General features: G+C 45.2%; 1 protein-coding gene across 7 annotated transcripts in view; it reads left to right on the top strand.

Moving 5' to 3' along the window:
• Positions 1-20973, top strand: part of LOC146188673 (uncharacterized) — an 89382-nt gene that overhangs the window by 13991 nt on the left and 54418 nt on the right. For 4 of the 7 annotated variants that reach the window (XR_014707576.1, XR_014707577.1, XM_084603883.1 and 1 more), the window contains exons 2-3: positions 6178-6232; positions 12784-12998. Coding sequence is in view for 4 of the 7 variants with exons in the window: in XM_084603882.1 (XP_084460008.1) it covers positions 6178-6232; positions 12784-12902 (174 nt within the window). In the remaining 3 variants the exon portion in view is untranslated. Of the gene's footprint in view, positions 1-6177; positions 6233-12783; positions 12999-13179; positions 14071-20973 lie in introns of those variants that run through there. The other 3 variants (XR_014707574.1, XM_084603880.1, XM_084603879.1) reach the window with 2 other exon arrangements.

Genomic DNA, 20973 nt, shown 5'->3' with positions numbered 1-20973 from the left:
GCGGAAGTCGACCTGCGAGGTAGAGCCGATAATTTCAGTCAAATTTTGGAAGCCTAAGACACAAACGAAGCGCTTCCCGCTAAACGAAAACATGTGGGCAAATTTTATTAGCGGGCGAACCATAAAACAACACTGATACAAACTCTAAATTACACGGACATACATTAAATAAAGGATTAAAAGCGCATATATCCACATTCGAGACCGGGGGCGACTTATTCGGCACATCGTCGCTCCATCCAGCATCCAAAATATCCTCGTCGTCTTCAGGCATCACGGCTACACACCGTAAAACTACCCCCGCCCCCCCCCCCCCCCCCCTTCCGCAGAGAAAGCACGGATCCGCTGCTTGCTAAACCTATAAGCGGAAATAGTAGGATTTAAGACGAGCGACATGAACAGTTTGTGTAGGGGATGCAATGGAGTCTGGCGTGAGATACAGAGTTGTGATCTTGTAGGTCACGTCACGTAACAGGGAATGAGTTTGTCCCACAGACCCACACGACTGGTGGGAGCCAAGGAAAGACGATGGAGCCAGGCGAATAGCGTACATCTCGATGGCTTTTACTGTAACGATGTTGTTGGGCCGCCGGGAAAGGCGATCGAGAGCAATGTCTTGGGCGGCATCGGCGCGTGCTATGGCATCGGAGTCATACCTGCTGGGATGGTCTCCAGCAGGCAGCAAACTGTCGAAAGGGGGCGGAGTGTCGCGGCTAGAGAGAAGAGAAGAGGCTTAGCAGCCTGTTGTATCTTGACGGGACGAAATGTATGAAAATGTGATGAATGGCAAATTGATGTCCTAGTCACAATGGTGGTCAGAAACGCACATGGATAGCATGTCCGTAAGCGTCCGGTTAAGGCGCTTAGTAAAGCCATTCGTTTGGAGATGATAGGCTGTGGTGAATTTGTGGCGGGTAGAGCATGGCCGGAGAAAGTTGTCAACAACATTAGATATGAAGCAGAGGGGCCTTAATCAGTAAGCAGTTGACGGGGGGCACCATGAAGCATGGTGACGCCATGAAGTAGAAAATCAGGAAATCTAGCGTGATAGCCTGCCGAATTGTGTTATCAGTAAGGACCTTAAGGACCGCAATCCATCTGTTTCCGGAAGTCAGTGTCAGAAAAGTCCCAAGGAGTTAACGACTGAGGCGAGAAAATGCGTCAGGAGAAACTTCGATTGGTTGATGCTGACAACAAAGCTGATGCTGCGGCTTCACCCGACGCTGGTACAGGTCACAAGCTGCACCGTAGTGGTGAAAAGAGAGATAAATTCATGCCAGAAAAACCAATGGCGTACGCTATCATACGTGCCTGACACGCCAAGGTGTCCTGCCGCAGGGGTGTCATGAGGTTTGGCTAAACGTAGAGCGGAGGTGCGTAAGGATACGAGCAAAACGTCCGGACCATCTGAGCACATGTTACATAGGAACAATGTATCGTCACGCTTCGCGAATATATTGACGGAATGATCGGAGTCATTGGTGCACAGCTGGTCGATAATGGGCCGTAGGGAAGTGTCAAGACTGTTCGGCGCCGATATGCAGAAAGTCAGTGATTAACAACACGTAAGCAGTAAGGTCAAGTAAATCAGCGGTATCCACGGGAGGGCGGGACGAACATTCAACGTCTTGATGCAATCAGCCTGACTTGTAGGCAATATCTAATGTGTATTCCTGTAAGCGCAAGTCCCAGCGACTTAAGCGCCGAGTAGGGCCTCCAAGAAGCGAAAACCAGCACAAGACATGGTAGTCTCTCACTATGCGAAAGGGCCTCCAAAACAAATAAGAATGGAATTTAGTAATCGCCCAAACAACTGCAAGGTATTTCGGTTTGGTAATTGAATAGTTGCGCTCAGATGGAGGTAGCAGGCGGATGGCTTAGGCAATTACATGGGATACGCCATGTTCGAACTGCGAAGAATAACGTCAGTGCTATGGCCGCTGGCGTTGGTTCGAAGTTTCATAGGTGCCCAAGGGTTGAAACAAGCCAAGACTTGTCGGGCGGTGAAGGCCGAAATCATAGCTTGAAAGACGCGCGCTTCATTAGGGCCCCAGGATAAAGGCGCGTTCTTTTTAAAGAGAGCGGTGAGTTGACGGGCAACGTCAGCGATGGTCTGAGTGAACTGTGTGAAATAAGAACATAAGCCGAGGCAACTTCCCGCATCAGTTGTGGAACGCGCAGTTTAGCAATCACGGAAAGCACGGGCTTTACGAAGGTCAGACTTGACTCCAGTAGCATCAACTAAGTAGAGGACCTTTGCCAGGCGTAGGCCGAAGCTGCATTTTTTTTATTCAACTGGAGACCGGCATTGCAGAAGACAGAGATGACCGTAGGAAGACGAGCGAGGTGGGTTTCAAATTCCGGGAAGGATATGACGTCATCAAGGTAGCACAAGCATGGGGTTCGTTTGAAGCCATGCAGTAGAGAGTCCACCATACTCTCGAGAGTGGTTTTTCACGATCATGTTCATATGCCGCTATTTGCCAGTATACACCGAACGCAGATGTGTTGATGAGAAATAACGCGCTTCATGCAGGCAGTACAGCGTGTAGTCAACTGGGGGCAGAGGGTAAACGTCTTTCTTAGTGATCGCATTCAGGCGGCGGTAATCAACACAGAATCTCAAACTGTCGTCTTTCTTTTTCACTAAGACGACATGCGATGCCCATGGACTGTTAAAGGACCTGATGAAGGTGTTCGCCAGCACCTTGTCGACTTTAGTCTATGATTTGGCGCTCGGAAAGAGATACACGGCAAAGCCGGCGGTTTACCGGGCTAGCTTCATTAGTGTTAATGCAGTGTGTGAGAATGGAAGTTTGGCAGGGAGGAGATTTACCGAAATTAAACATGTCCCTGTAGGAATTCAAGCGTTGCTAAAGGGCGCGGACATAGTCTGTAGCAACCACTGCAGAAGTGAGGCGAGGATGGGAAGTGTCAATGATCAAGTTAGAGCTCAGGTGTGACAGCAGAAAGGGTGCACTCGGCGATGGGAAACAGGTTCGGTAGTGCGATGAATTGTGGGCAAGACTTCGACACAGAGGCTGAAGTTAAGATTTAGATGATAGACGCGGTGGTCAATGATGGTGACGACGGCGTGAGGAAGAATGAGGTAGCGCTGAAGATCTGTGATATAGCAGGCAACGTAGGCGCAATAAGGAACAGAGAAAAACGGAGACATGGGAGCATAGATGACAGCTTCGGATGGCAATTGAACACATTCAGCAGCGCCGAGGTGAAGCTTCTGAGATGCGCTGATAGAGCACAGCGGGAGGACCGACAGTGGGAGGCCAGTGGTGCAATTGATAAGGGCAACATCAATCCAGTTCAGTCGTTCAGTCGTGTCGGACTCTTCGTTACCCTATGGACCATATCACGCCACGCTTTCCGGTCTCTCACTATCTTCCTAATATCACATAACTTCATCTGCAGCGCCTCGAGGATGCCATCTAACCATCGCGTTCGCTGCCTACCGCTTCTCCGGTGACCCTCAACCTTTCTCAACATCAAAGCTTTCTCCAGCGACTCCTCTCTTCTCATCAGATGACCAAAGTAGCTGAGCTTTAACTTTAGAATTTGACCCTCATGGGATGTCACAAAGTCTATGCCGAGAATAACGTGGTGAGAACAGCGGTCTATAAAAGTGAACAGCACAGGAGTAGTACGGTTGCAAATACTAACATGAGCATTGCACATTCCAAAGACAGAAGCTGCACTGCCATTGGGGACATTAACGGTACAGGAAGTGGCGGAGGTCAAAACTTTTTTTCAGACGCCGGCGAAAGGATGAACTCAGGACAGAAACTTGGGCACAAGTATCAAATAAAGCAGAGACAGGTACACCGCCCACAGAAATGTCGAGAAGGTTTCGTCGACATCTGTAAAAACAATATGAGAGACCTGTAACAGCATGAGCAACCAATAACAATATCAGAGCCTGAGGAATGCAATGAATCTTCTCTTCTCACCAGTATTATTGTTGCTTTCATGCATTTTCGCCAGGTTATGCCGTGGAATGTTTGATCGAGTAAAATTTACATAGTCGTACGGTGCAGTTTTAGACGGCAATACAACTTTTCGGCTGGGTGTGCAATAAGCATGCACCAACTGGTCCAACAAGCGCCGCTTTTTCAGTAAGTGTTAGGATTATTTGTGCACAAAAAGAAAAGAAATGAACAATGCGAAAGGTTTTAGGTAGCGTGTGTCCCTCTCTGAATCATGGGCCACTGTGGCGCGCCAGTGTGTTATGAGCCAGTTGTCCAGTTCTGGTTTTTCGCAGTCTTAGTTCTTTTATGTTATTCTAATTCAAACTCAAAACTTTTCCCTTTCACTTCGTGATTGATTTATTGTGTCATTTGGCCTTTGTCAAACTTAGTCATTCAGTATTTGCTAGGGCATCCCTCATCATCCTCTTTCTCCTCTCTCCGATATCGAGCAGGCGAATCTTCATACATCCCTTTCAAAAAGCCGTAATGCCTGACAATTTTGACCTAAACGACACTCGTGCGGCTATCGCACTAGCATCAGCTCAACAAAGTGTTATCACAAATAAGTTAGACATTTTGAGTTACAACCAGTCTAATATTCCAAGAAAATGCCCTCTTTAAGCACAGGGTATTAGTGAGTGAGTGAGTGAACTTTATTAACTGCTCGGGGATCTTTTTCTTCGCCTCTTCAACCGAGGCTGACGAGCGGTTGGCGCCCCCAGTCCAGGGCACCACTGGCTTTCGCCAGTTTGCGAGCTCTTGTGACCAGGTAGAGCTGAGCCTCCGGGTCAGAGCTGGCCAGCAAAGCCTCCCACTGTCTTTCATTTGGGTTTTCAATTTTTTGTAGTTGATGTGAGCTGCATTCCCATGTTATGTGGTACAGGGTAGGGGTCTTCCCGCACCACGGGCACTCGTCTCTGAATGTCGTGGGATGCATCATGTGTAATATGTGTAAATTAATGAAGGTGCCCGTCTGTAGCCGCCTCAGATCTATGGCCTCCTCGTTGCTGAGCTTTTTATGCGGCTCCGGATATACTTTCCGCAAGCCTCTATAGTGTTGTAGTATTGTGGTGTAGTCAGGGTCAAGCGGAATCAGGTCCTCTGTCCCGAGACTGTTGGGCGCACGGTAGGTTGCATGTCCTCGTGCTACCCTGTATGCGTACAAATTCCCCGTGACCCCTGCATGCCCCGGAATCCACACTAGTGTTTGAGTGCATTGTTTTGTTGGCTCGCTTGTAAGCACAGGGTATTAGCATTTATCACTGATTTATAGGCCGAAATGCAGAAAGCACGATTTGTGCAGCACATTGTACTTTTACTATCATCGCGAATTTCAGGCTTTACCCATTCGATAAACATTACAGAATGCTTCATGTCAGATGTCTACGCGGATTTTGACAGTGAACCTGCTGTGAGAGCAGAATATCTGCAGCAGGATAAGCATTTAGCGTGATTACTGCAAAGCAGTGATACAAAAAATCTACAGAGCAACACATGTGCAACAAAACTGGACAAATATATGGCATTGAGCAAGAAGTAAACATTATTTTGTCGTATCTTTGACACGGTTCTGTAGTGCTTTTTGGTTTGGGGTCCTCGCGTAGAGATTGCTACGGAAATTTATCTCAAAGATGCATCATGTGTCTGCTTTTGTTAATTATCTGTGGATCCTCTCGAGAAAAGCTTTCCGTCCTACTATTGCGTGAATTTCTTCGCCGTTAAAATTTTCCAGGACATTGAATGAATGCATGAGCTGGCCATGTGAACAGATAAAAACGTGTCGCCTAATTTCATGTGTAGGGTCATTAATAACTCTCAGCTAAGCGTTAGTTGCGTATGCGAGCTCCTGGTTTTTAGTAATAAGATGCAATATATTGCTCTTAGCTTGATCTCTGATCTGTAAGCCCCACGTCACCTTGTTTTCTTGTTAACAATCTTCATTTATTTACAATACCTACAGCGCCCTTATGGGAATAGGTACGGTAAGGAGAACAAGAAACAAAACAGCAGAAGCTCATTTGCTAATCGACAACTAAAGGAAGCGACATATAGGATTTTTTTATAATATTTGCCTTTTTCAGATGCACTTACAACTGTAAGCAGAATCAACATGCTGCCGAAGCAAAAGCGAAGCAGTATATCACTCTTACAGGGATGTGATTTTAATCTGGGCTAAAAGACAATTTTTTTCCAGGGCAAGCGACGAGTGGAGACGCGTTCATCGTGCACACTCGCGCTGCAAGCAACCGGTATGTTCGTGAGTCAGTGCTTCCCTACTTAAAAACCAGATGTTCTACGGGGCAATAACGTCATTAAGTCTCATCTAATCGCATAGACTCTCATACGGTTCACATCATTATCATAAAATATCGTACATAATTTATGATAATGTCCAAGAAACTATGAGAACTTATGCGATTATATACAACTTGTACGTGATTTCTTATGTGAAATGAGTGAGATTGTGTGAGAAAATGTGAGGTTATTACCTCATACAATTTTTTTTCAGTAGGGTTATTCTGGAAAACTAAAATACAAAATGATTATCCAAGCAACGCATCCAATACAGAGGCGAAATCTCTTGGTCAAAAGTTGGATGTGCATTCATTTTTCCATCATGTTATTCACCTATGTAGTGGGAATAGATAGCTCTAATTCAACTGTGTTTTTAGAGAGTACTTTGAACATTCACTCTAAATTATATTTCCAAAATAACACTGGAAGTGGAGATATCTGCCATAAAAATCACTGTAATGTAGGCTATACAGATTTCTTTGTGTATTGTGTTACATTTCGCTTTTAGAACAGTCATAACTGTGTCTGTTAAGATGTTCACGTGATTTTATGCGCTTTTTCACTAAAGCATTTTCTCTACCAGTTTAGACTTCTGCAGTCTCCACCTTTTCATTCCTATATGAGATAGGCATAGCTTTTAAAAACTTCTCCTTTTTAGGGTTTATGTTCACATACATTTATCTACATTTCAATGCACTTAGACGCCGGTACTCTTTAAGACTTCTGGCGAAGCGGGCTGGGAAAACAGGTATACACCATACGATGAATGCAAGAATTAGAAATAACATGCGGTATAGAGCGCAGCAAAAAGCCAAAAACCGACGCCCATTGGGCCAAGGGGTCCACTAGGCCTTGCCGTTGAGTATTACTGAGACTGGCGTTCAGAAAGAGAAAAATTGTCAATTCTACTGACTAAGGCGAAAGAGTTTCATTTCAAGCGATTCGGGCCGATGCCCCTGCGGAGGGCGTGTCTTCTACACAGGTGGCAACCTTCGATCCATCTTGCTGAATAGCGGACTCAGGGGAGAACTTGATTGTCTACTACCACGCGCCACTGGTCACCAGAGAAATCAATGAGGCAGAAGTACACACAGGCCGAATAAATAGGCTACACTAAAGCTTCAAATGTGTCACCGTTGAGAGGCGATGGCTGAACTAGAGCGCATATTGTTGTCCGAACTGGTACAAAGCTGTTCTCGGGGGCGCTAAATACAGTTTTCGCATCTAGTGAACTTTATAAGGGAGCAGGCACAAGTGTCCGCTTGAAATAAGCCACATAACGTCGACAGTGAACAGTAACGCGACACATTTTCAAAAAGTCCAACCCTAAACTCACATCAGGGGTGGAACGAGAAGTGGCAATATTGTTTGGAAGACAGATCAGCCCAGTTAGACATCTGCACTACACACTCCCGAAGGCCGTAACAATTCACCGCTCACTTCACAAAACGTTGATGTAGTGACACAATGGAATATATCCTTGCGCCGTAGCAGTCGTTTCAATTTAAACTCATTGCAGAAACAGCTGCACCCACATCGATAAGAGCCGATGTCACTACACCATTCACAGACACGTTAACTTTGTTAAGAGCATTATTATCAGGATGCCAACTCAAGTCGTACAGCAAAATAGGGACCTCCCGAGAGTCGATATCGGCAATTGGGATAGGCAACCACAGGAATAACCGTGAAATAACCGGAATAACCGCAGGAATAACCGTGCCCGCTTAATCCTTTGGGATTAAACGGACAGGCCCAATTCGGGCTTGCCACACTTTTGCCATTTGCGCATCTTATAGGCGTGAAAGGGGCTATACTATGTAACATATTCCCATATCTGGGCATCAAGGGTTCCTCTTGGGTAATTTTAAGGCTGATAGAAAGCAAATTTGCGTTTTATTTATAAAAGCCGGAGATAAGATAAATAGGGCTGCTCACACAAAAGTCGAATAGGCCCCGCATGAGCCGCGGTGGGGGTAAAAACAGGAATGCCCACACATGCATACTTGGGACCCTTGAGGGGTACTCGAAGGAAGGTCAGACGGAACTGTTCAGAAAACGGTGCTGTTTCAAATGAGGACACCAACCAAAAGCCTCGATAGTTTCCGCATGGCCTGCGGCGGGGCTGGAAAGTACTCATACTCGCTTCTGCACACATCAGTTTCTTGCGCGGCACTTGAGCACAGATGCGATGCAATAGTGAATATAAAAAAAAATAAGAGATGGGCTAGTCCAAATGGGTCTGCCCACACAAAAGTCGAATAGGTCGCGCATGGGTTGAGGCCGAGCTGAACAGCGGGCATAATCTCACACTGTTCACACGGGCTTTTTTGGTGTATTTGCAGCCAACTGCAACTGATATTTGTATTCTGAGCAGTAAAAATAAGATGAGCCGAATTGGAACTGCCCATGGAAGGCCACAACGGGCCAAATTGGTCATAGATGGGCTTACCGCTCCAAAACCTCTCCATCCTATCTTTAAAAGTACCATTTTATTTATGCAATTCATTATATTAGCGTCGCTCATTGCTTCTTCTGGAGTTTGACATAACTGTTCAAAGCATATTCAAGTCATTACTCAATGCTTCTTATTATGGCAAATTTATTATTTATACAATATTGACAGAAAATAAGCACGAGTAACTGCTCTACTTTAGTATATACTAACCTACCTCCAAATCTTCCCTGCGCCATTTTATTCAACACACAGCAACGAAATAAAATTTCAGACAACAATTTAGGGGCAACGTGGGTTAGCTCACGTTATTATAGTGCTGGGAATAAGTTTCTCTTATGTTGATGTGCATAAAATACAAAGTGAATAAATAGTGCTCAGTATATCACTCCATAACTAATGGAGTTTGGACAGTCCCGAAAATGCCAGATTCAAACCATGAGGGCAACACGTGGGCCAGCTCCGCGCCGTTACAATTCGGCTATTGGAGCGATTAACCGACATGAACACTAAGACGTTCACCATTGTGACGGCACCCACCTGTGCAACGCGAATGATCATTAGTGATGTTAGTAGGCATCCCACATTCGGCTATATGGGCCGAGTGTGAGTAACCCTATTTCGGCTTTCCACGCTGGCAGGAATTGGCACCGATGGTGCAAAATTAGGTGGCCCACGCGGGGCCCTCTTGGCACGAGTTGCAAATCCAGCATGGAAGTCGTGTGCTGCCCCATGTGCTCAGCGCGGGCTGAAGTATGTGGTCAAAATTGTCAATAATGTGGTTTCCCACATCATAGCCCCCTTTGTGCTACTTGGGACTACAGTTCTTCAACTTTATTGGCAACCGTTTTTCAACAATTCTCCAGCCAAAACCAAAGGCACGTTTACGATGAAACCGAGCAGAACACTTGCCCTCTGTTGACCATTTTGTTGTGTAGGTAGTCTGAGATGCTTGCCTGGTTTGACCCTGAATGATGAGAAAGTAGAATAGCCTGTGACGAAATAAGAAACAACGAAAGACACTAACGCCAATTTTTTGGCGAAGGGCAGCGGTGGCGCCATCTAACCTCATCAGGCAAGCGTGCCACGCTTGCAATGGTGCTTTACACAAGCAGCCCTTTCCTCTAGCGACGCCAGGTGGCAGCGCAACTGCTTTTTACCGGAAATTTGTCGTTTGCGTTTTTTGCTCGTCAGTATTGTCTCAGACGGATCTAGTTTTTCATCACCTGCGGCGAACCCAGGTAAGTCCCACAATCAAGCTTACTAAGTAACAAAACGGTCAACAACGCGCAAGATGTTTGCACTATTTCCGCCCAAATAATCATCTGGTTGAGGCAGGAGGAGGATTCAAAACGGTTCCAATTAGTTTGCAGAACAGTAGATTTATATTGGTTTTGCTAGATATGCTCCTACCGCACGAACTACCTTACCCGGGACAAGTGCAGAACAAATTAGGATTGAAAATGAACTCTACTAGTGGTGGTATATATAAAAAACTACGTATAAATAAAAGCAAACAATGAGAACTTCAAATTCAGTTCAGTTCAATTCAGTCGTGTCCGACTCTTCGTGACCCTATGGACCATATCACGCCACGTTTTCCGGTCTCTCACTATCTTCCTAACATCACATAACTTCATCTGCAGCGCCTCGAGGAACGTCAAATTACTAGTTCAAATGTAAACATATAGAATACTTCACCGAACCCTGGACCACCCAAGCCCCCCAAATGCACCCTATTCAGATTTGGGACGTTTCTTGGAAGGGGGGGGGGGGGGGGGTGCGAGGTATAACTCGGTAATTGGTAGTCGCACACAAGCGGGGGTGGTACCGGAAGACTCCCGGGGGAGCATGGTACCGGAAGACTTCTCATGATAAAATCTATCAGAAATGGCTCAGCCTTGCAATCCATTTTAGTTTCATTTGCATAAATTACTAATATAGAATTTTTTATTTATATGATATTACTGGTTAATCATGGCTTTTCATGAAAATATATCGACACTTTTGAACCAGTTTTCAGTTTTTGTTATTTTTCTATTACTATTTGGTCAGTGCAATCTCTAAATGTTTAAAGTTAGCGTCACTAACCACTGACATTTTATTGTCAGCATTTACACACCTTGAAAAACCCCTTTACACTGTTTCTAATTTTTCAATTAAACGTTGTTGATTATTCGATAATTACAAACACTAAATTTTCTTCATTATCATCATATAAGCATTGCCATTTCTTTCTGAGCATTTTGACATCTTGAATTCCAAGTTTCTCGTTCTTCATACTTTTCAAGTATAGCAGTTATTCAGTTTAACTTGCACAATTAAACGTTCCCAATTAGCATTTATATTTATTCGCTTCATTCTGAGCATTATGAAAACGCCTTTCAACCATAATTTTCCAAATATTATCTTCTTATTACTTTACTTCATCAATAAATTACGGCAATTTCTTTAGCTTGTTATCCTCTATCAAGCCCCAATCAATTATATGGATGATTAGGTAAAGATATTACCATCATAAGGTTTTTTTTTTTTTCGGTGCCCCAATTATTTCCGACATCTGTTAGAGCTATGGCTACGGATTCTTGATAGATGGAGCTGTATAAGCTGCACACTATCCATAATATATCGCTAAATAACACGTTCGTTTACCAGAATATCGCTCCGAGGACTAGCGGCAACACAACGCGAACATTCTGTTATGAGAGGCCCAAGGCAAAACCGCGCACAAAAGGAATCCGGACCCTGTATACTCCACTTATCTGCCACTATTCCAAACTTAGCCTTTGCAGGTAGCCACAATCAAATTATCGAGACTCATGCTGTTTGACTTGCTCTTAACCGACAGTAACACGTCAAGCGCGAGCTTCACAGATCAGAAATGCGATCTTACATGTGGCATCATCGGCGCTCATCCGTGGGCAATAGCGCATCATGTATTACACCTTTAGTGGAAAAGACCCACATACCACCACCCTCTTCCACTGAGAGTCGCCAATCCGCATGGTTGCAGAAGGAAGGCGCATATTTATATACAATTGTTGTCCATATATATATATATATATATATATATATATATATATATATATATATATATATATATATATATATATATATATATATATATATATATATATGAATGAAAGAAGCCAACAGTCGGCGAGGCCAAGGAAAGCGTTTGGGATTGTACTTTGTCTTTTTTTTTTTTTCATTTATCTGCTTATATATATATATATATATATATATATATATATATGGGTGTCGATGAACATAAACTAGCATTCCATATTCACTATCCAGGCTATCAGTATCCGCTCCGCTTAGGAGTTTGTAGTAAGAAAGAAACTTGTAGTTCCACCTAAGTCTCACGAAAGCATTCATGGCCCGGGCGCAGGTTCTGCGAAATATTTCTTGAGGGTCTACTGGATGCGATCATGGGAACTGCTTGTTATGTCCTATTCAAATTGCAAATTGCAGGCAAATGTGCCCATATAAACTTTCCCTCTAGGGCAGGAGGATATAGCGTCGACATATATATCACTATACTTTGGGTTCAGCGAGGCTAAAGAAAAAACCAAAATTTTTATTAGATATTATTATCTTGGTCATTTCTGGTGTTGTATCGCGTCTAGCAGCTGCAGTGTAATTGACGTTGGCATGTCAAACTTCGTGTATTCATTCTAGAAACGTAGCCACAATTCAGCATGCCTAAAAAAGAAATATGCATTGTTACGTGCGTTTTGTACTGCATATCTACTGTCTTCGCCAAAAGTAACCAGGCTGCGTGTTTCGCTTCTCATTCGGATAATAGAAAATTCGTACCACTTCTTTATATGTAAATCTGTGCAAAGTGAAGGCGAGGTCTGTCCTGACTTAACAAGCTCTGACTCTCTAGGAACATATGTTGGCTTTAGAATACACGCGAGAAAAAAAAAAAGAAACATTCAGCCTTACTACGTTTAGCAAAGATAGTGCGTCTAGTGGGCCTGATTGTTGCCAGTCTTAGTGAGGTAGTTCGATTAAACTTTTTGCTTTTTTTTATTCATTCAGTGCGTTCCATGGAGAGCGCCACCACGGTGTCCGACAGGATGTCTCTGCCATCCAAAACTGAATTCCCCCCTCAGCGGGGAATGCATGAATCCTCGCATAGTGCTGCCCCCAGAATATAATCTTGCGGTGATGTCCGCTCCATCAAAGCCAAGCCTGCCATCTCTGAAAGATCGCCGCCGCCGTCAGTAAAACATTAAACATAGATGTGCAAACCTTCTTATTTGTGCGTGTTTTGTTTTGTGATATGCAAGAAAGGGAAGCGCAGAGTTGATAATGTCTAGCAATTTTGTTGATTGTGAAAGATTTCATCACCTAGAACGTATATTTCGAAAACAAAACTGTCACTCGTCGCATATCAAAAATGCTTGCTCACTAATTAATACTCACCATTTCCAGATCACTTATCTCCCCGGTAACCTAGTCTGGTTTTGGGAACCTACAAGAAAGCGCGGCTTACACCAGAAAATGCCGGCACGCTACACTGACCCATATGTGATTATAGAACGGCTAGGAGAACTGAACTACCGGATTGCACGCCTCATGGCCAGTGGACGACATTCGGCGAAAGCTGAGGTGACGCATGTCGCCCGCCTGAAGAAGTGTCCTTGTTACATCTGACTCGCCTGGAGGGCGTTTTAGAGAGGGGGCGGGGGGCAAATCTTAGACTAGATGGATGAAGAAGATGAGGAACTTGATGTAGGAGGAAGAAGAAGAAATTTGTGCGAGTTGAGGTGCCGTCTGGCTCGGGTACACCATCTTGTCTTATCTCTGTAACGTTGCTTTACGTGGGGCATCAAGAGTGTTACAATATTTTCCCAAATAAGTGCGGAAAAATTATTGGTAATAAGCTTTTTTCAGCGACATGTACACTACCTCGTCTGTACGACAACATTCAGAACAAAGCCAGCTGTAAAACCAAGCACAGAACAAAGTATGTGTCTTGTAGAACAGGAGTTACTGATGAAATCAGTCTTAGCTAAAGGTCAGTATATGTAGGACAGACAGGGCGCTCCATCAACAAACGTCGTCTAGAGCACTGCAACTACTTGGATTTTGCACTGTGGACAGCATTTGCCTAGACGCTTCCAGTGTTGCAAAAAAAAAGGGCAATAAAATAGGTGCGCCTCTTTCTAGCATACAAAGATTATAGGCCGTGCAAAGAGCAGAATGATTCGCGAAATCATTGAATTCTAGCATATTACAAGATATGAACCTGAAAAGTGTTTAATAGAGCATCAACTAAAGCAGGAAACTCGCAGCACCGAGAATGAAAATAAACACCTCCTTACTTACTGAGTACATAACAGTTGTGGTGGAGGTGGGAGTAACTCAACAAGGATCCCCATTGCCTTTGACGAAGCCGCCGACCCGCAGGTTTAACTCCCACATCACTACATATGGCTCAATACGGTGACGCCGGCCAAGCAACACATGCGGTGGGCAACTGGCCGTATTATCGCGAGTCCTGGGAATTTTGGTGAAAAATCCTACGAATACGTCGACAAGCGGCTAACCAACTACGAACGGGTGAGCGGGCAGAATCGTTGGGATTCGATCGTGAAACTAGCACACTTATTATTATTCTTGGAAAGCACTGCGTTAATTTTCGTTTGAATGTCATGACGACTCACCGGCAGGGATAGTTCCACAGAATAAATTGAGAAGGGCTTTGGCGATGATTCCGCGAAAAAGAAAAGCAGAGAGCAAGGTTTAGATGTCATCGTAAAACCTACAATCCTAACTGTGGAAGGAAGAGTCCCTTGGTACCTAGGTGCATAGTTTCAGTAACCAGAGGCCACACATTGCTGTGGGCTGTGAACTGGTCCGACGAGCCCACCGCATTACCTTGTGGCATGAAAGTCGCTCATTTCGAGGAAGGTGTGTTGATTTTCCGTGGCGGTCTTAATGTTGAATTCCCTTGGCAGATCGCGAGCGCTTGACCGGACCACAAACGAAGCGTATCGCTCCGGTGTGGACTCCTTCCTTCATATTTGCCAATGGAATGCGTTCGCTCCAGCGGGAGCATGCTCCCTGGTGGACGTAAGCTAATCAGCGCGAACATTGGTTCTCGTGGCTCCGTCCTCTGAAATGGCCGCCGTCACCTTCGCTCTGTTGAGAGCACTTTTTGACAGCTGCTGGCAAAACAAGCATATCTGATGGCGTCAATCTTTATGTTTCTGATAAAGTATAATCATATCTTGGATCGAAGCTAGCATATGCCTTTGAAGCGGCAGAGGTGCTATTTGAAAAAGCTGCCGACGCCGAGCGCAGCGCGACGGCATCTCAAGCGAAGGGAACGGAAGTTTTTCCTATCTGCATTAATTCAGAGGCTCGCACATTAAAATGCAAATCACGTAACGAATGCTTAAAAACATTATTATTTTGTCAGTTGGAATGCGGTACCGTTTACGAGATCCGAATTCGAAAAAAATATGCTTCGAATGTCGACGTTGTCATGGCTGGCTGCAGAGTTTCGTCGTCTTGCTGCCGCCGAATTGGGCAGGAACAAGGTTGGGATTCAAGCATACACTCACGTGACGTGTTTTCTACGGTTAACATAAACAAAAAGATTACGACAGATAAGTTCCGTCTTACGCTGTAGCAGCTTCTTTTGCTACCGATAGCCCCTGCTTGTCTATACAGCGTCGTTGCGACGGCTGCTCACTGCGATATGCCTGATGCCGTTGCTTGCTGGGGCGTCTGCTTCTTGTTCGATTCATTTAGATGCAGCCAGCCGCGCGAGATGTTTCACCACGAAAATTTCGCAGTGAAGGTTGACTCTTTTGAGGTCGGCAAGCAGGCGGAGCTTTCATATCATCGCTAGCTACTCCGACCACTGTGCAGTGACGAATAAGCAAGAATGCGCAGGTCGAGGCAGGAAGCAGAATCGTAAACATGAGCCGGGACGGGACGTACGCGCTTCCGGCCAAATCCCCCGATTTCGGTGGAGCAAATATCGTTGTCCCACGGAGTGGTCCGGGATCCACACCTTATCGCATTCTGTCATTGGAGTACAACTTTCCCAAACGGAACAGAAAAACTTGATACAGATCAGATGTGCCATTGGACCTCAACAATAGCAACTTTGCTCTTGAAGACAAAACACACTCATATTAAATAAATGTCATGAGGCGTGGACGAGAGTATATGTTTTTTGCGGATTCATTTAGTTATCCGGTATTTCCAAACCAGAAATTCTTGCGTCGAAGTACTATTCGCATTGAAAAAACCTTGAGTGCTTGAGTGGGCCTGCGAATGGCGGGAGTAAGGCACAAAGTTAACTGATCGTTCCTGCTCTCTTTTCGTAAGGTAAAAAAAAAAAGTAAGCGTGCCGGTTGTAGTTTGCATACAATACACGGAAGTGACAATATTATCTGCAGCAGATGTAATCAACACGCTCGTTGCGGCCAGCTGCTGCCGCGCTTCTGAAACTCACACAAATGGCCGACATTTTGCTAGGTGCTCTCACATGTGGCATAAAGCTTACTGCAGCCTGGATAGAAACTAACTTAACTGTGGCCGTCTATAGAAGCAAGCGACATTAAAAAAACAGAACCAGTGGTAGGTGGGTTGTGTATCACTGCGATGAGCACAAAATGAAATCGGTTTTTGATATCTTTGTGCATATAATATACTAAGGCGATCGAAATTACTGTGCTCATAACCTGGTTCGATGATTAACTTTTTATTCAGGCTATTAGCGAAACTTTAAAAGTGCATCTAATTATGAGGTTCGATTCTTTTTCTGCAAGATGGCCAGTTGTCTATTAGCAACTAATGCGCAAAAGCATTGGTCTGTACTAATGCCGGAATCGCGCTCTGCTCCTCACAGTGTGTCGTAGCTAATAATGGAAGCATTGAAGTATAATCCCATATCGACGTTCACTCCTTGATGTTTTGGCAGCTAGACGTAACATAATGGGAGCACATTGCAAAAAATAGCGGTTGAAAAGTTTGGCCAAGGGAGCGCTAACTGCTAGCTGTGGCCCGTATAGAGCTGGCTATTGTCGAAAAGCTAGAGGAAGAAGAGACCCGAAATTGTGGTATACTTCGTTTGTTGAGGGGATTGCCATGCGATGAGATGCGAATAGGCACCATGCCTCTTTCAGCTGAGCTGCCACAAACTAAGCACAATTTGCAAGGATGCGCTGCTTAGGTGTGAAGGGATGTGTCACAGAAATGCGCAGAGACGTTAAGCGCAATCTAATCTACCATATTAGGATTTATTCCAGGAGTTCGTAAGCAAAGCCAACGTAGCTTCCTCTTTCTGTTCTTTGTTCTCCTTTTTCTTCTTTCTCTTTTTCTCCTTCTTCCTCTTTTTAATTTCCTTCTTTTTTTTATTCCTCTTCTTCTTTCTTCTTCTTCTTCTGCCTTGATATATGGCACATACCCACGAAGGTGGATTGGCCAGAGTTCAGTGTGGACTGCCAAATGTCCTACACAAACTGAATTAGTACATTAAAGTAATTGTCAACTAAACAAAAACGTAAGTTTTAAGATCATACAATTGATTGAAAGAAAAAGTACCAAGCAAAAAATTGGAAATTTGTAAATTTGAAATACAGTTAGCAAGAGAATCAGTTCGTAGCTGTGATGTAGTCATGTAAGTACAGACAAATTTGAGGCAACGCAAATCCTTTCGCACTCGCACCGAAAGAGAGTAGAAGCGGGACCGACAACGTCAATCCCAAGCGTGCAATTAGAGTTTCTAAATGCACCCCCATCTGATGCGAAAACCTTCGGCAAGCGAGAAGTGATCAATATTTTCAATCTCATCGCAAGCCTCACAAAAGTTTGTGGGGCTCATCCCGCATCTACATAAAAAAAGATCTAGGCGAGGAATCCTGCATCTCATGAGAGTCATCGTTACCTCACACTGCCGTGATTTACATGAACGAACTTTCCATGAGTATATGAGATGCTGGTATTCGGCTATAGATAGCAAATGATCATTGCTTCTTTCCTTTCTCTTCTTCGTTTCTTTCTCTTTTTCTTCTTCTACTTCTTCTTCGACGCCACTTATGGTTGACGGCAGCGGCACCGCTCAATTTGCGGCGCACCGTGGCTACCGGCAGCGGCCACGCGACGACTTGAGCTGGTAGCCTAGCGGTAGCCACTCCTGCTGCCATGGCGATGGCAGCGGCGCCGCTTCATCTAAGACGCACCGTGGCTACCGGCCGCGGCCACCCGACGGCTTGAGCTACGAGCCCATCTGCAGCTGCTCTAAAGGTCGCCGTGGCCATCGGCCGCGGCTACGCGACGGGGGTTAGACCTGAAGTAGTATTGCTTACTCAATAAAACAAACGACTCAAATATGCACCGATGACGGTAAAAACGGAAGTCAACTGACCAAAACTTTCATTTCCGTCCGCACCCATCCGAAGCACACGCTTAAGCGACACTGTGATTCATTTATCAGTGCGCAGAAAATCTACTTCTCTTCCAGTGAGCGAAGTGGAGTTAACATATTCGCTCTTATCTGAAATTATGGTGAGGATATCAGCAACCTCGCGTGTTTTCCTAGCGTTTTCACGTACAAAAATGGCGAATTTTTAAGGATGCTTGACAGTTATGTTGTAGACAATGATCGGCCGAGTTTCTAGGAGCCTGCAATGCGCTACAATTCCTCCTGTGCTTTAAAAGCCTTTCATTTAGGCAGCGTCCAGTTTGCCCCTCGCAGCACTTGCCATAGAACTAAAAAAAATTTATAAACAACTCCAATGTGCATGAAGAAGAGGCGAAACATGACGCATAGCATAATTTAAAATAAGGGCGAATATGTTATCTCCTCATCCGTTGCGCTCACTTGAAGAAAAGTAGATTTCTTGCGTACTGATAAATGAATGGCATGAGTGTCGCTAAGCGCGTGCTTCGGTGGGGGGCGGAAGGCAATGAAAGTTTTGGTTGGTTGACTGGTTTCGTTTTCACAGTTATCGCTTCGCGGCATGTTTCGATAGTTTATTGTTTTTCTCCCGTTTATTGCGGGGCCATTCTCACGTATACTTGTTTTCTTAGTTCCAATCTTCTGGAATAAACCCTGAATTGATGTATTCCGCTTCACGTCTATGTCCGTTTCTTTGACACATCCCTGCATGCGTAAGCAGCGCATCCTCTCAAATTATGTCTTTCGAACGAGCCCAGTCCCAAGCATTTCTTAACACTAAACACAAATCCAGCTAAACTCGGGGAAAAGGCTTCTCCTGTAGTATTCTTTCTATACGAGGCTTATTTTCAAACGCTAGATCTGCCATCAAAGCAAATTCTGAGAAAAACTGCATAAGGGAGTAGCAGCGGGAGTACATTTGGGGCAGATTCTCGCTCTCAAAAAGCAAAAAAGAACGGAGTAATTAGGAGTAGCAGTGGGTGCGGATATAAGATGGATTTTCCCCCAAAATATACAGAACACTTAGTGTTGGTAATGGAAGCAGATGTTCACCGCAAAACATACGCCGATTTGTGGTTACTGTGAGATGTTTCTACTGCGGCGGCTGCTGTCAACGCTACTACGTTTTATTCGATATTGAAGTTAAGGAGAATACACCGCCGCCGAATGTCCATGTTTGTTTTCTTAAGTTTGTTAGCATTCGCGAGGAACGCAAAGACGAGGCGGAACGTTTGGAGTCCCGGTGCCAACTGATTTATTTTCTTTTATGACCCGGCCACGTCTCCAGTAATCGGTCGACTTCGGTCGGCTACGGTTTAATACTTTTAGCATTTCGTATTTTGGGTATTCACCACCCGAAATACGCCACATAGGTCACATGTTGCGGCTAGCGAAACGTAGCCTAGCTATGGCGTATCTCGGGTTCCCCACAAGGTGATACGCTGCGCATGCTAGTGGCGCCATGTATGGGCATGACGCCGTGGACGCTATCGCCACGCCGACGTCGTGAAAAAGGTAAATGCAGCGGTTCGATGTTATTTTTCCTTGGCTTTATCGTACCTTGGCATTCTACCAGGTCAGTAACGAGCGTGAAGCCCAGCTGTTGTAACTGTAGCCATAAATCTCTGCCCTTAGCGCTGTCCTTGCAATAGCCCCAGGAGGTGTGGGGTGCGTTAAATCTTCTACTATAACCCACCCGTGGTGCTTTGCGAGTTTAAGAGTTTTTCAGAAAAGAAAGCCAAATTTGTGTCGTCGTTCTCGTGGAGAGCTATATAAATTTAAAATGAAAAATGCTTGGATGGGCCCGTTTTTTTTGCCAAAGCTCTATCTGAACATGGTCTGTGCCGATGCCTTCGATTGTGTGTTGGATCGCTGTAAGATTACATTGAATTAGAAGGGTGGTGTTGAAATTTGTGGCGACGGGAAGTTTTGTGGCACCATGCGTCTCCTGCAAGGCGAGTATATCTGGAGGAGAGGAGGATGCTTGAATGAACTGTTGGAGATTCCCCCATTTCCGGCGGTATCCCCTGCAGTTCCATTGCCAGATCGTATACGTTTGGCGGGGAGCCATAGTGTAATTTAGCATGGTGGAGGAGGGGTTTCGCTGAAGCTGAGGCCGGCGAGCGGTCGTATGGCTTCATTCTATTCTCCATCACGGGAGCGTGCGTTGAACCTCGCTCGAGGGCAGTGACCTTGTTTTCGAGGCCATCTAGCCGCAAGCATAGCTGCTGGATTTGCTGCGAAATGGGCTGTACTAGTTCTTGCGAGTGCTGTATGAGTTCTTGGGCTTGCTGTTGCGTTTCCTGGTGTATTTGTTGTATCTGAAGTTGCATTTGTTGCCCGAGTTTTGCGATCGCGGTTTTTAGCGTTGGTATTTCCGAGACGGAAGGCGTCGTACAAAGGGTCATCCCAGCTTTACGTTTCGCTGGTGGAGCATCATTCAGTGATTGATCCTTTGGGGAGGAGGGGGAGGGTGTATTGGGGGTCACTGCCGAGGGAGTTTCGTTTTGTGACTTTAGTGCAGCACTTTCCTGCTGTTGCGGTGTCAGGTGCTTAAGTCAGCTTATTTCTAACCGTAAGGCCTGCAGCTCTGCGCTGTGTGTGCTGGTATGGTCACTCTGCGTGTTGCGGGAGGCCGCATATGCCCAGCTCACCTGAGTTTCGGCCGGTGGAAGGCTGCTTGTTGAGTCGTGTCGGCTCTCCAAGGGCGGAAACGACTGGGATCGGGAACGGTTGCGGCGCCCTGTCGTCTGGCGTCCTCGGGAGCCCGAGTGGCTTCCAGATCTGCTGGCAGAAGTGAGTCGCGT

Source organism: Amblyomma maculatum, chromosome 5 (assembly GCF_055883805.1).
Source record: "Amblyomma maculatum isolate TAMU_Amacu chromosome 5, ASM5588380v1, whole genome shotgun sequence".
NCBI lineage: Eukaryota > Metazoa > Arthropoda > Arachnida > Ixodida > Ixodidae > Amblyomma > Amblyomma maculatum.
Note: the sequence above shows the minus strand (reverse complement) of the source record. Positions and strands in the feature narration are given on the sequence as shown.